The sequence below is a fragment of the Rhinolophus sinicus genome, linkage group LG09, assembly GCF_036562045.2.
Source record: "Rhinolophus sinicus isolate RSC01 linkage group LG09, ASM3656204v1, whole genome shotgun sequence".
Classification (NCBI taxonomy): domain Eukaryota; kingdom Metazoa; phylum Chordata; class Mammalia; order Chiroptera; family Rhinolophidae; genus Rhinolophus; species Rhinolophus sinicus.
Genome location: NC_133758.1, coordinates 40,165,258 through 40,178,550, shown reverse-complemented (window position 1 = coordinate 40,178,550; position 13,293 = coordinate 40,165,258). Strand labels below are relative to the sequence as shown.

Sequence of the window (13,293 nt, the reverse complement as noted above, 5' to 3'; positions counted from 1 at the left end):
AATACCTGCTGTGGCTAACAAAATTTTTTGTATCACCAACTTCACCAATGCAATGCATTGCAGGAAGGAAATTCCCAATAAATGCTTATCGATTAATCACCTAGAGCATGAAGATGAAATGTAGTAAGGAAATGCATTTTTTCACTGTAAACTACAAAATCACAAGCCTTAAAATTTGTTCTGATGATATTATGTCCTTATAATACTAGAGCTAGCTTGTGTCCATTCCCATTGAATTGAATTAGGAAATTAACAGATCTGAGCGAGAAAATTTAATAAGATCCTGTATGGGAAAAGCAGACTACGATACCAGAGTGAAATGAATTGAAATCAAGACAATAGAGTTTCAGTCCTGGTTTTGTAGTCAAGTTAGTGTTTGACCTTCATGTTCAGCAAGTTACCTACCTTCCCCGAGTCAGGGTTCTCATCTGAAAGATGAAGATAAACTTTTATTATTGATGTTGTTATTTTTGCAGTTTTTTGAGGGTTTGAAAAGACTTATTACTCATATAGTGAGGCTTTCTGGGGAAAGCAGGGCTCATGCTCAAGCTTGAGCAAAAGGAGAGGTGTGACTCTGCTTTTCACTGTGGTTGGGCAAGGGGGAAGGGGAGGGGAGGAATCCAGGGTGAGGGCTTCCTCTCTCATGGGCTAGAATTTGTGTAGTTTGAACTTTCCACCTGTGCCAAAGGATGAGCACCTGGGCTTTCTTATTGGCTGGGCAGGTGTAGAGTAAAAGACAGTAGGGCTTGGCAACCATCAGTGGTCAAACGTGAAAAATGAAGTCTGACTCTTTATTATAAGTAGTACTTGAATGCTGTGAACATTCTTGTATAGCCTTTTGACAAACATATTTTGCATTTCTGTTGGGTACATACCTCGGAGTGCAATTGCTCAGTTATATGTTCAACTTTGGCAAAAACAACCAACCAGTTTTCCAAAGTGATTGTACTAAATTACACTCCCTCCAGTATCATATGGTTGTACCACAGTTGGATTATCCATTCTGCAGTTGAAGGACACTTGGGTTGTTTCTAGTGTTTGTAATTATAAATAAAGCTGCTGTAAACATTCAAGTGAAAATTTTGACTTCACTTGGGTAAATGCCTAGGTTGTTTTGGTTTTTAACCTCTAAATAGCATGTGATTCTAATTATTAATAGCTATGAAGCTCAAGGGGTTTTATTTTTCCCCTTTTTCCTCCTAGAACCAAGTGACACTGAGAGGACTTGTACCACGTCTGGGCCGATATGTCATTGTCATCCATTTTTATCAACCAGTGCACCCGACATTTCCTGCACAGGTGTCTGTGGATGGAGGCCAGCTGCGGCCTGGTGAGCTACAGAGAGTGGGTCCCGTGGCTACCTGCCTCACTAGGCCTGGTATGACAGGAACTCCTTGCTCTTTGCCCCCAGGTGTCTTCCGTGCCTCTTTTTGCCCCCATGTGCTTGGATGCCAGGACCAAGTGATTGCCGAAGATCAGATTGAGTTTGACATCTTGGAGCCTGAGGTGGCCGTGACTGTGAAGGTTCCAGAAGCAAAGTCCTTAGTATTGGTGTGTTCTGCTCTTCACATGGTTGCCTTGGCCATTCTGTGTGTCTGTTTGGCTCATGATGATAATTCCTCCAAGGAATTGGAGTCATATTTATAGAAAAATATTTGAAATTTACAACTACCTTTTATAAAAAAAAAAATGTGTGTGACAATTAAAATCAAATGAAATTGGAATAATAGAGAAGTGAATAGGGAGAAAAAGCTCCCCTGCAAGAAGCTCTGTCTCACTCTCCATCAGTCCATCCTCACTCCTCACCTGACTGGTCTCTGTCAGAAGCATTTTAGACTCCTTTGTTGTTGTTGTTGTTGTTGTTGTTGTTGTTGTTGTTCTTCTTCTTCTTCTTCTTCTTCTTCTTCTTCTTCTTCTTCTTCTTCTTCTTCTTCTTCTTCTTTTCCTTCTCCTTCTTCTTCCTTCCATAGCTACTTTTTCCCCTCACTTTCTCTAGTGCTTCTTCAGTGATTTCTCTTTCCCTTTGTCCCCATATATTGGCATTCCCGTGGGTAGACCCTGAGCCCCCTTGTTCTATCACTTCTCCTCAGGTAATATCCTCTGTTGATTCTATTCTCTCCTCTGTGAAAATGACACCCACATCTGTGAATTGGTCTCCGGTCTTTCCTGAGCTCCAGTCCTAATGTGGGACCATCTACTGCATATTTCTATAGCCAGAAATCTCCCAAGTCCCTCAAACTTAGCCTGTTACCTGCACAGCCTCAGGTTTCCCCTGCGCTGTTCATTACGTTGCTTGATGGAATCATGGTCACTTAATGCCTATAAAGCCTTCCACATAGCCAGACAACTTTCCCCAGACCCTGCTCTGTGGCCCTCTCATTCCTTGCTTGTGCCTTCTTCTGTCTCAGAGAATCTCATTTTCCTAGGGCCAGGGGCCTGACTTTATTCATTTTGTCTCCCCTGTGCCTAGAATCCCACCTGGCACCTGGAGCTTGGCAAATGTTTATTGAATTGAATAACATGAGACCAATTCAATAAATAAGTCTCTCTGTAAGCTGTAAGTTGGTGAGTAGTTGACAAAGACATTTGAAATTTTCCACAGCATTTGTCGCTGGCATAGTTTCATTTATACAGATACAGAGAACTCAGCAGTGCTTTTAAAAACTGGGACTACAATTATTCATGATAGAGCATCTGGTATGATATAAACTTCAGGGGCAAGCTATGGCGTGAGTTTCGCCATTGATCCTGTCGTTTCAGTTCTCTCTCCTCTAAAAATACAAAGCAACATCCCCTGGAGATCCAAGGGCATTCCAGGCATGGATCCCATGGGGCCCTGGCCATCTTAACAGGCCCCTGCTCACCCCACCCCCCCCCATCCCCAGGTCTCCTGTCCCTGCCCAGCATGTGAGGCTGCTGCTTCTCTGAACAGGCATTCCAAGAGGTCTGCCCAACACTTGTTATCATTTCCTACATAAAATCATAGATTGAGCCTTTAATACTGGCTTAGGGGTGTTCTTGTGATTCTCTTTTTCCCATAAATCCTATTTCATTTGGTCTTGGGCTTAATGATCAGAACACTGGCCTTAGTAAAGAGAGAGTATAATGAATAGCGATAGGTATGCCTTGTTATTAGAAATCCAAAGACATGTTGATGGGTTTCCTTTAGGTCCGTGTTCTAGTGGTGCCTGCAGAGAACTACAACTACCAAATACTTCACAAAAAATCAGTGGACAAGTCATCTGAGTTTATCACCAATTGTGGAAGAAATAGTTTTTATATCAAGTAAGTATCACTTTGTGGAAAGGTCCTGGAATGCATAAGGCTCTCCCATATTCCTGCCCAGAACAAGGCCCAGGGAAGGACTGGCCCTTGGATCTCTCTTTTCCCTCTCCATGTGGCCCAAGGGAGTGGTCACGCATCCTGGGTCCCAGGAAGGAAGTGTTTCTCCTCTGCAAACACTGTCCTATAGTAGACCTTGTCATGCGCATCTGGACAAGATTCCCATCCTCAACTGTGATCTCATCAGAGGGTGACCCTCCAAACATAGGCTGCTCAGGGATTACTTTTCCTCTTCACCGTTTCCTATTGTCCAGCTCAGATTCCTAAGGTAACACACCGGGTACCCTCCACTGGGAAGCACGTCAACCCAGATTCCCATGCTCCATTGCCATCTGACTGAGTGGGGAGCATTGCAGCAAGGCAGACTTCCTCATTCTCTCTCCTTGAGTCATTGAAGGCCAAGAGCCTAGGGCAGCCCTGAGCATCATTTCCTGTCCTTCTCTTCTGCACACCCACCCTGCCATCTTGTAGGTTTCCTGAGGAACCCAGGAGCTCCAGGGGGCCTGGAAAGCAGAAGTCGCCTGTATAGGAAATATTAAGAGCAAAGGCTCTGAAGTCTAACATCTATGGATTTGAATGCCTGTTTGGCCACTCTGTAGCTCTGGGGCCTTGGGAATATTAGTTAACTTCTAGTTGCCTTACCTGTAAAATGGGGCTTAGGCCTAATTTATGGTTGTGAGTTTAAGTAAAATGTAGGCAAAGCTTCTAGCATGCAATACTCAATAAATGTTGACAATTCACCTCCTCCTCATTATTATTGTTATTGGTGTATCATTACACATTTAGATGTAACTATTTGTAACTGCTTTATTGAAATATAATCTATGTCATACCATTCATCCTACAGGCAAATTTATACCCTTTTATTCCAGCCACCAAAAGTTCCCACCATGTCTGTGACATGTTCTGGAGTGAATGGATAAGGGGAAGGGTGGCTGTCACTGGCGTTGAGATATGGGTGTCCTCCCATATCTTCCCAGACTCCGGAGCCAGAGTCCATCCCCAAAAACACAGTTTGGTGGAGCAAGTGTGCAGGGAAAGTTGGGGCCACTTCTGGGCATGCTTCCTGGGACATCACATGAGTTGCTTTTGTCTCCACAGCCCCCAGACAGCCTCTGGATTCTGTAAGAACTCCGCCAGGTCCCTGGTGGCCCTTTACCACGAAGGTGCACTGCCCTGTGAGTGCCACCCCACCGGAGCGGTTGGCCATCACTGCAGCCCGGAGGGTGGGCAATGCCTGTGCCAGCCCGGCGTCGTTGGGCGGCAGTGTACCCGCTGTCGAACGGGCTACTATGGATTCCCACACTGCAAGCGTAAGTGCACATTTGGGTCATCCAAGGTTGTCCCTAGTCCCAGGTGGCTGATGCTCATCTAGGACAGGGCTTTGCAAATTCCACTGTGCTAGAAACTCACCTGGGGATCTTGTGAAAATGCAGGTTCTGATTCAGGAGGCCTGGGCTGTGGCCTGGGAGTCTGCATGTCTAATAACCATTCAGATGATACCTATGCCACTGGCCCATGGACCTTGCTGAGTAGCAAGGTTTTAAATGATAAATATTTGTGTTTCCCAGGTTACACAACCTATGCCCTTGACAAAGCATGTGAGTGTAAATAGCCTTAAACATCAAAATATTGGACAGCTCAATACCCTTTCTAATTGGAAGCCTTTTCAGTGTTTGCAGCCTAACCAAAACTCAGTTGAGATGAGAGAAGAGGCGGGGTCACAGGGGCATACTACTCACTAAATGAGAAGCCTGTGGACCTTTATCGAAGAACCATCCTGCTGCCTGAGACATAGGGCCAGCCCAGGCTATGTGGCGGAGTGAGAGGTGCAGGTGTGGTGCAAACAGAGGCCCCACATGGAGACCAGCTTTTGCCTAATGAAGGCCCTACTGCTACGGTGTGGCCTAACCCTGGGCGCAGTGCACTGGGGTGATGTGTAGCCACTTCAGGGAGCCTGTGAGGAGCAGAACCTCCAATGAATGAGAGGCCTCACATTAGAACGGCCCATAACAGCAGCTCAGTGGGTTCCTTGGAGTGGCGAACTATCTTGGAACAAGTGGGTCCACCTGTGCTTCATTCAGCATTCACACACTGTATCACATACTATATCCATGAGCATTTGTTGTGGTTGGTCTTTGCCTCCAGAAAGGGCCTTTTATATCAACCATGGTCCATAATGCCACAATGAAGGAAAAGCAAGACATTTCTCCCAGACTCCTTAGAAGCTTCTGGAAATCCGGGGTACAGTCCTACTGGAGGTCAAATAGCATCTAAGTCTTACACTGTATCTCCTTATCCCCTGGCCAGCATGCAACTGTGGCCGGCGCCTTTGTGAGGAGACGACGGGGAAGTGCCTCTGCCCTCCACGCACGGTCAGGCCCCAGTGTGAAGTGTGTGACACACATTCCTTCAGCTTCCACCCCCTGGCTGGCTGCGAAGGCTGCAACTGCTCTAGGAGTGGCACTGCTGCTGGAGCTGCCACCTCAGAGTGCGACAGGGACCATGGGCAGTGCAGGTGAGCTCAGGTGGATTCACTTCTTAGGTCCTATTATGGGAAGGAAAGATGCCATCTGCCCACACACCTGTCTTCATTACTTCCCGATTTTCACTGGTCCAAGGACTGCACTGTGTTCACCTCAGGGCACAGCTCCCCACTCAGAATCGGTTATATGTGTGGAGAAACCGGTCTCCTCAGGTAGCCCAGAAGAGCTTGGGTGGTCAGATGACTAATCACCTGAAGCCACAAGCTGCCTTGCCCATTCACTCCAGCATCATTTTCAGTGTGTGTCATGATAATGAAGTTATCAGTTTCTTCTACTGTGTCATCTTGTGGTGGGCACCTATCCATTTGTATGTAGGGATGGGCTCCACACCTTCATTCTAGGGTTAGCTGGCAGTTTTGTTAAGGACAGTGCACGTCAAAGTCTGAAATCCTCAGGTCTGCCTCCCTAACTCAAATGGGCCAGCTGGAAGTGGTGCTGGACCTCCCCAGTGGGGGTTATTTGGGAGTGGGGGAGGGACTCAGGGTGTGGAGGTACATGCCGGAGAGCCTGCTGAGAGTGATGCTGCCCCACAACCACCGAGAGGTGCAAAACACAATTGCTAAGGGATGAGTGGCAAACATTGGCTCAGATGCAGGTCAGACTCTGTACTGAAAACTAGAAGCCGATGTCACATGATTCAGGTGATCAGCTTGATCTCAGCAGGATAGAGAGTGGATACAGGGGATGAAGAATGGGATACAGTGTCCTAGAAGAAGAGGGTGGAAAGAATTAGACAAGGGATTATGTAGCAGGAAAACTGAGCCAGAGCTTCTAGAGTCCAGGCCAGTATGGCAGTATGCAGGAGAGAGTGTGTGGTTCACCACTCACCCTACACTTACTCCCCGCACACACACATCCACAGGCACATAGTTGTTTTGGGATCTATGCCCCTGTGATTTGGGTGTGAGAGCTGGGAGGGGCTGCTGCTGGTGGTGGCAGCAGGCATCCATGACTCCAGCTCAAAGGCAGCTGTATTCATTTCCTGTGGCTACTGTAAATACCATAAACTGGGTGGCTTAAAACAACAAAAATTTATTCTCTCACAGCTCTAAATGCTGAAAGTCCAAAATCAAGGACTTGACCATGCCAAGCCTTTTCTAAAGGCTCTAGGAGTGAATCTGTTGCATGCCTTTCTCTTACCTTCTGGTGTTGCATGCCTTTCTCTTACCTTCAAGCAATCCTCGGAGTTCCTTGGCCTGTAGATGCATCAGTCCAGTCTCTGCCTCTGTCTTCACATGGCATTCTCCGCTCCTGTGTGTGAATCTGTCTCTTCTTACAAGGACACCAGTCATATTGGACTTGGGCCCACCTTACTGCAGTATGACCTCATCTTAACTTCATTATATCTGAAAAGACCCTGTTTCAAATTCCAATTAAAGAACATTTTCAGGTACTGGACTATATCTTTTTTGGGACAAAATTCAACTCTTCTTTTGCTAAGGAAGGACCCTTAAGCCACGCCTTATTCGTTGCCTGGTGCCTCCCAGCTCCTTTGTATTACTGGGAAGGAAGCTGACTGAAAACTTGAGTCATGAAACATTCCAAGTCTTTAAAACCACAGGTGTGAGTCCTTCCTGCGTCAATTTACTTGCTCATCCTTCTCACACTATAAGCATAAACTGAATGTGGTTTGCACGAAGAATTTTGAGGTGATAGCTAGAGAGTTTTTATCACAATTCATTAATATATATTAGATTCTGTTCCCTCCGATGCTTAAGCTGTTCTCTTAAGGAAGATAGGCACTTAGCTCATTACTGAAGGCTCTGCATTGTGTCCTGAATGTACTTATGGGCCTATGAAAATGTCTATCTTATTTCCAGTGAATTAATGATGTATGAGGAGAATGGCATTTGGTGTGGAAGCACAGACACCTACCAAGACCTTCTACCAGGAAAGTTGCAGAACAAAAAGATGCACTGTGCCCGGAAGTTGCTTGCAGTCTTATGGCTGGGGAAGACAGATAATTGGGGAGCTAAAAGACCAATATGTGCCAGTCATGACCCACTCAGCTTTATAGAAAGAGAGAAAGAGAAGTTGTGTGTGATCCTGTGACTTCATTATTGATCTAGATTGCTTCTCCAGGGAAAATTGCCTCCATTCCCTCTGTTTCAACCCTTGGTCCAAAAAGCAGGTGAACCAATGGAAGAACCATGTAGATTAGGTCCATCACTTGGTCTTGATTCCTAATTTCAGCTGGTCTATTTGACATTCCTCTATTTGGTATCTCCTCTGCTGTCTTCTTCGTTTCACATAGCTCTCTTTGCTCTCATTACCTCTTTGTATCTTCTATTCTTTCACCAATGGGCATCATTTTCCTCTGCCACCTAATACCCCCGCTATGTTTTTCATCTTGTTCTTTTCTATCTCTACCAGGGCCTTTTTCCTCAGATAACAAATATTTCACAATTATTTTCCATTGCTCCCTTACTACTGACCTCTCCCGTTCTATATTCCTGTCAGTGCCAATCTTTCTTTCTTGAAAATCAAAACCCCTCTATTGACAGGAAACTGATAGTCAGCCATAAATATTTGACACCAGAGCTCCAGAGTATTTGTAAATAAAATGTGTGGCTTGCAATGGAAACATCCACGTGGAATGTTTCTTTCCATAAGGCCAAGAGAGCAACACTGACAACATCTGCCATTTTGGGTTTGAAAAGGTGGTCGCAGGAGAATTAGAACAACAATCAAGAGATAGTCAATCCCGCTAGTCTTTTGCTATTGAAATACTTCAGCAGTTCCTCAGTCTGAAGCACAAAAAAACAAACAAACAAACAAACAAAAACAAAAAACCCCTCAAAATTCCCTAGGACCAAAGGAAACTATAGAATTAGAACTGGTTTCAGAAAAGGAAGTTCAGGGTGTTATAAAAAGGGAAACAGATTGAATTAGGAATAATTGTTTTCATTTTAGTATATTTGAAGAACAAATCAAAGGAAATAATTCAATGTCTTTATGTGGAATAGTTTTGTACAAATCCTTCAAAAGAAAGAGAGAAGTCTGACAAATAAACAGGACAAGCGGGACGCAGGGGGTCTTAGCATTAAAATCCTTTGCTCACTCAAGGAGTATTATAGCAGGAATCTAGATATAAAAAAGGCTGAAAGAACAAGGTTCCATTTGAACAGCAGAATAAGCAATGAATAACCTTGGAAAAACAAAGAAAAAACAAGATGGAAGAGCAGGAGAGGAAAACACCAGGAGTACATGAAATGGTTATTAGGAAATGTAAGTCCTGGCAGAGATGGAGACCAGGATTCTGTAGTGGCCCCAATCACAGCTGCATTGAGATACTTAGAGCCCTAAATACTGAAAACATTTTCGTAACCCCATACGTAACTGAGAATAAAAACTTACTAAGCCACAAAGTAAGTGCAAGAAAGTTCTGTTTTTCCATAACGACTACTTCAGCTTTTCTTTTAAAAGCAGAACAAGTGAAGAGTTTGGGTCTGGGGATGGAGGTTTGGGAACCAAGTTCATAGGTTAGAGTGTGTGAGGACCCCAAGGAGAAGGTGTGGACACACAAAAGGAAGATCGAGGTGTGGGTCCTGGAGGGGATACTGATGTTTCATCATAGGAGGCCAAAGGAACCAAAAAGGAGATCGAGAAGTAGTTCTTAGAACGAGAAGCAATAGAATTCCTTGTGTGAGAACTCGTGGGCGAGTTTTAAAAGAGAGTAGCTGGTCAACAGAATACATTATTGCAAACAACCTCACATACAATTTCTCAATGTTGCTGCCACTGAAAAAGGAAACCAAGAATGCATTAAAAATTGTAAAAATCAGTTAAGTCACCATCTATGACAGAGAGATTTATCATACTATTTTAGGTAAAAATTCTAGCATGTTTAACAAACCTTCACTAGCCAATGACAATTTAGTAGTTTGGGAAATTCCTAGCTCAGGACCGAGACATGTCATATAGTTTTGCCCAAACCTGAGAGAGTGTCACAGGAATGGAATCTTATTGACCTGTATTGCACTTAAACCAAGATGTGAACTGTTTATCTTGACGTTACCAAAGAGACGGCAATAACCTAATGGGATAACATATCTATTATGATCCAAGTGCATTTGTTATGAAAGGGCCCTTGGCAGATAATGTAAAAAAAAATTTCAGTTTATTACATGACTGGAAATTGCACAAATTGCCCATGGTAATTCCAGTGTTGATGCTGAAAATGCTTTTGTTTGCCTGCAAGGATTATTTCTTTAAAAAAATATTAGAGGAAAGAATGCTTTGTTCGCCTGGAAAATTTCCTAATGAAAATGAAGAATGTGTCTAGAAGAACCTCAAGTTCATGTAAAAGAAATAAAGATACCTGGAGTTTGCAATTAAAAAAAAAATCCTATCTCAATAATATAACAGACTCCCTTGCAGTTTTACAAATGATCATAAATCACAAAGCTTAAAAATTAGAATTTTCAAACTTTATTTGACTATTTATAGGTAATAAAGTTTATCATCCTAAAAAAAAAATCAGTGATAAGTATTAATCTACTGTAAAATGAATTATAAAAATAATTGTAGCAATTCACAATACTCCATCTTTACTTAATTAAAATTGCTATTGTAATTTTAGAGACAACTGGGAATAAATAGAGTTGGAGCCATAAAGCTGAGCTTGAGACCTTTGTCATGAATTAGCTAGTAGACCTTGGGCACATTATTTTGTCTTCCTGGGTCTATAAAATGAAGTTTGTAAAATTATTCCCACCTAAATTTAAAATTCTGATTCTATTTCTTCTGCAGTCTCGGATTGTATCACAGAAAATATTGCAAAATTGTATTGTATAAATGCCAAATACTAGGTAGATGGAGGTCTTAAAGATGCTTATATTGATCAAATTTCATTTTTATAGCAGCACAGTAATTTAACCATACATATTAACAATGAAAAAGTACATTTGCATCTACTTTTAATCATGGAAGAGGAGGTACGCCATCAGATTCTTTGAACAAACAAAAGGGCTAGAATACCCTCGGATTTTATCAGTGACAGATACAAGGAAATTGGTAATCACTACTTTTAAAAACTATCATGTCAAGTACTTTTAAGTAATTTTAAGATCTATTACAGGAGATGACAGTCCACCTGGACATCTAATGAAGCCACATGTACAAATGTGCCTTTTCAGAAGAGCAGTAGCAAAAGGAAAGCCTTTTTGGGTGACGTCTATCTCAGCCAATCCTCACAGATTTACTAAATATTTGTGTTAGATGGAGGAACAAAATGGCAGAAAAGGTCATAGACTTGGCATTCTTGGAACAGAAGTGCTTCTAGCTAGGCATAAATCCACAAGCTCTAACAACTTGGAGAAGCAACTCCTTTGATTCGCCTCATGGAATAATAGGAATGGTGAATTCCAGGCAGAGTGCAGGCTCTGGGACACCGTGGCGAGCAGGGTAGACAGGGCTCCTGCCACATGGACAGGGTGCCAAGTTTTCAGCTTCATTCCCTCTGTCTTCTTTCATCTTCTGTAACAACAGCGTCTTTCTCTTATCTCTCGGAATAATCGTTCTCTGGCTATTTCACTGGTTCAACTGCCTCTTTCCCCAGACTAATAGAATGTGTGGTGTGAGTTTGCACAAGGTTGTGTCCTAGAGCCACTGTCACTCAATATCTGGTTGACATCAGCATGTCTTATTTCTTCATCTATAAAATAGAGGTATTGGAGGCATCTCCCTCTTGAAGTTTTTTAGAGGATTAACTATCCTATGCAAAACCCCTTAGAACAGTACCTGACACATACTAGCACCCCGTAAGTATTAGCTGTTAGTATTATGCCAAGTACCCGACTGTCTGCTTTCCTCCCTCTACTTTGTCCCCTGAAACACCCCCATTTTCCCGGCTTCAGGTACCCCCATTCCTGCATGATTCCCCCCATCCAGAGCTCCGGTCCTCATCCTTGATAACCATCTTATCTTGCCTTCACTGCAAATCAATTTGACCTGGGTTCTCTTACTGGCTTTACTGAGGTGGCCTTGGACAAATCCCCTAAATTCTTTGAGCTCCTATCCCCTCACATGGATAATGAAGTGTTAGACTAGATGATCTCTAAGGGCCCTTACAGCTCCCAAATTCTCCAACTCTGACGCCATATCTGAAACCCATGTCATTGCCTTGTCGCTCAAGCCATTTCTCTCTTTGGATGTTTAAAAGGTTTCTACTTAGTAGTGACAGCCTCCTCCCAGTCCCCAAAGCCTGAAATCCCAGTATATCTTAGAATCAATGGCTTTTCCCTGTGGTCAATCAGGTGTCAACCAGCAATGTATGTACTGTCCTCCTTTCCTTCCATGGCTCTCTGCTACCAGCTGCCCCCGGTTAAGTCCTTTTAGCATTTCAGTATTAATGGTCACCTAACTGACTACCTTTTTCTGATTTGTATCTCCCTCCCTCCCTCCCTCCCTCCCTCCCTCCCTCCCTCCCTCCCTCCCTCCCTCCCTTCCTCTCTCTCTCCCTATCCCAACTTAAGCCTTTTTTCAGCTTTCTTCCCTGGCTTGGTTTTCTCACACCCTCTAAATACTTTTTGTGTATGTTCAGTTCTCCAGTTGCAAAAGGCCTCCTTCCCTCTCTTCTGTTATCCCCAAATTGTATTTATTCTTCAACAACTATGTATTAAAAGTGCAAACTCGGAGAAGGCATGAAGCCTTCTCTAAGTCCACAGAGATATCCCATCATCTCATTGCCTAAGGCAAATTTAATGCTAGCCAGCCATCTCTCACATAATTACCCAACTCTCTGCATCTCTATGTCCTGTGTCCTCAGTGAAAATGTGCCAAGGTCAAGACTGACCTATTTATTTTGCTTTGTCCCCTTCCTCTCATGTCTCCTACACAGGGATGTTTTATGTTGAAGGCTCTCAATAATTATTGAATGATAAATGAATGAATAAGGTAGACTTTGGATTCCAGATTAACACAGGAGTTTGATATGAATGTATTAAGGGACCTACAGTGTTTAATGAGCGAAAGATAGAGTTCCCCCTGACACCTGCTTTTTCTGGTTGTCTGTGAGAGACGGTGAGCACCCCCACACACGCTGATGTGTTACATAACATTTGACACATTTCCGTGGAGATGACTTCATGTGACCTCCATCCCCGGTGCTGCCATTCTGCACGTCCAGGCAGCATCCACTGGAACCTCTTGTCTTTGCAGTGAAGGCAGCCCCTTGGGTACCAGAGTGTTTCTCTAGAGAAATGTGCCAAGGTCAGCATGACTTTAGGTAGTTTTTAAAAGATGTTCAGCCAGACTTCGAAGAGGAAGTTTCCTTTTGATTCTCTGTTGTCATGGCACCACCCAAAACTCTGGTTGCTTGTTTTTGCACAGGATTCATATGCTTAGTGCTCTAAGCTTTGCATTACTCAGGAATCCAGACATTATATTCCCCATGTTTTGATTA

At 43.4% G+C, this 13,293-nt stretch overlaps 1 protein-coding gene across 1 annotated transcript in view; it reads left to right on the top strand.

Annotated features, from left to right (window-relative positions):
- The window catches only part of LAMA3 (laminin subunit alpha 3), a 258,618-nt gene that overhangs the window by 158,957 nt on the left and 86,368 nt on the right, over window positions 1-13,293 (top strand). The window contains exons 28-32 of the mRNA XM_074339734.1: window positions 1,204-1,330; window positions 1,412-1,551; window positions 3,170-3,285; window positions 4,444-4,655; window positions 5,653-5,860. Coding sequence (XP_074195835.1) covers window positions 1,204-1,330; window positions 1,412-1,551; window positions 3,170-3,285; window positions 4,444-4,655; window positions 5,653-5,860 — 803 coding nt within the window. The remainder of the gene's footprint in view (window positions 1-1,203; window positions 1,331-1,411; window positions 1,552-3,169; window positions 3,286-4,443; window positions 4,656-5,652; window positions 5,861-13,293) is intronic.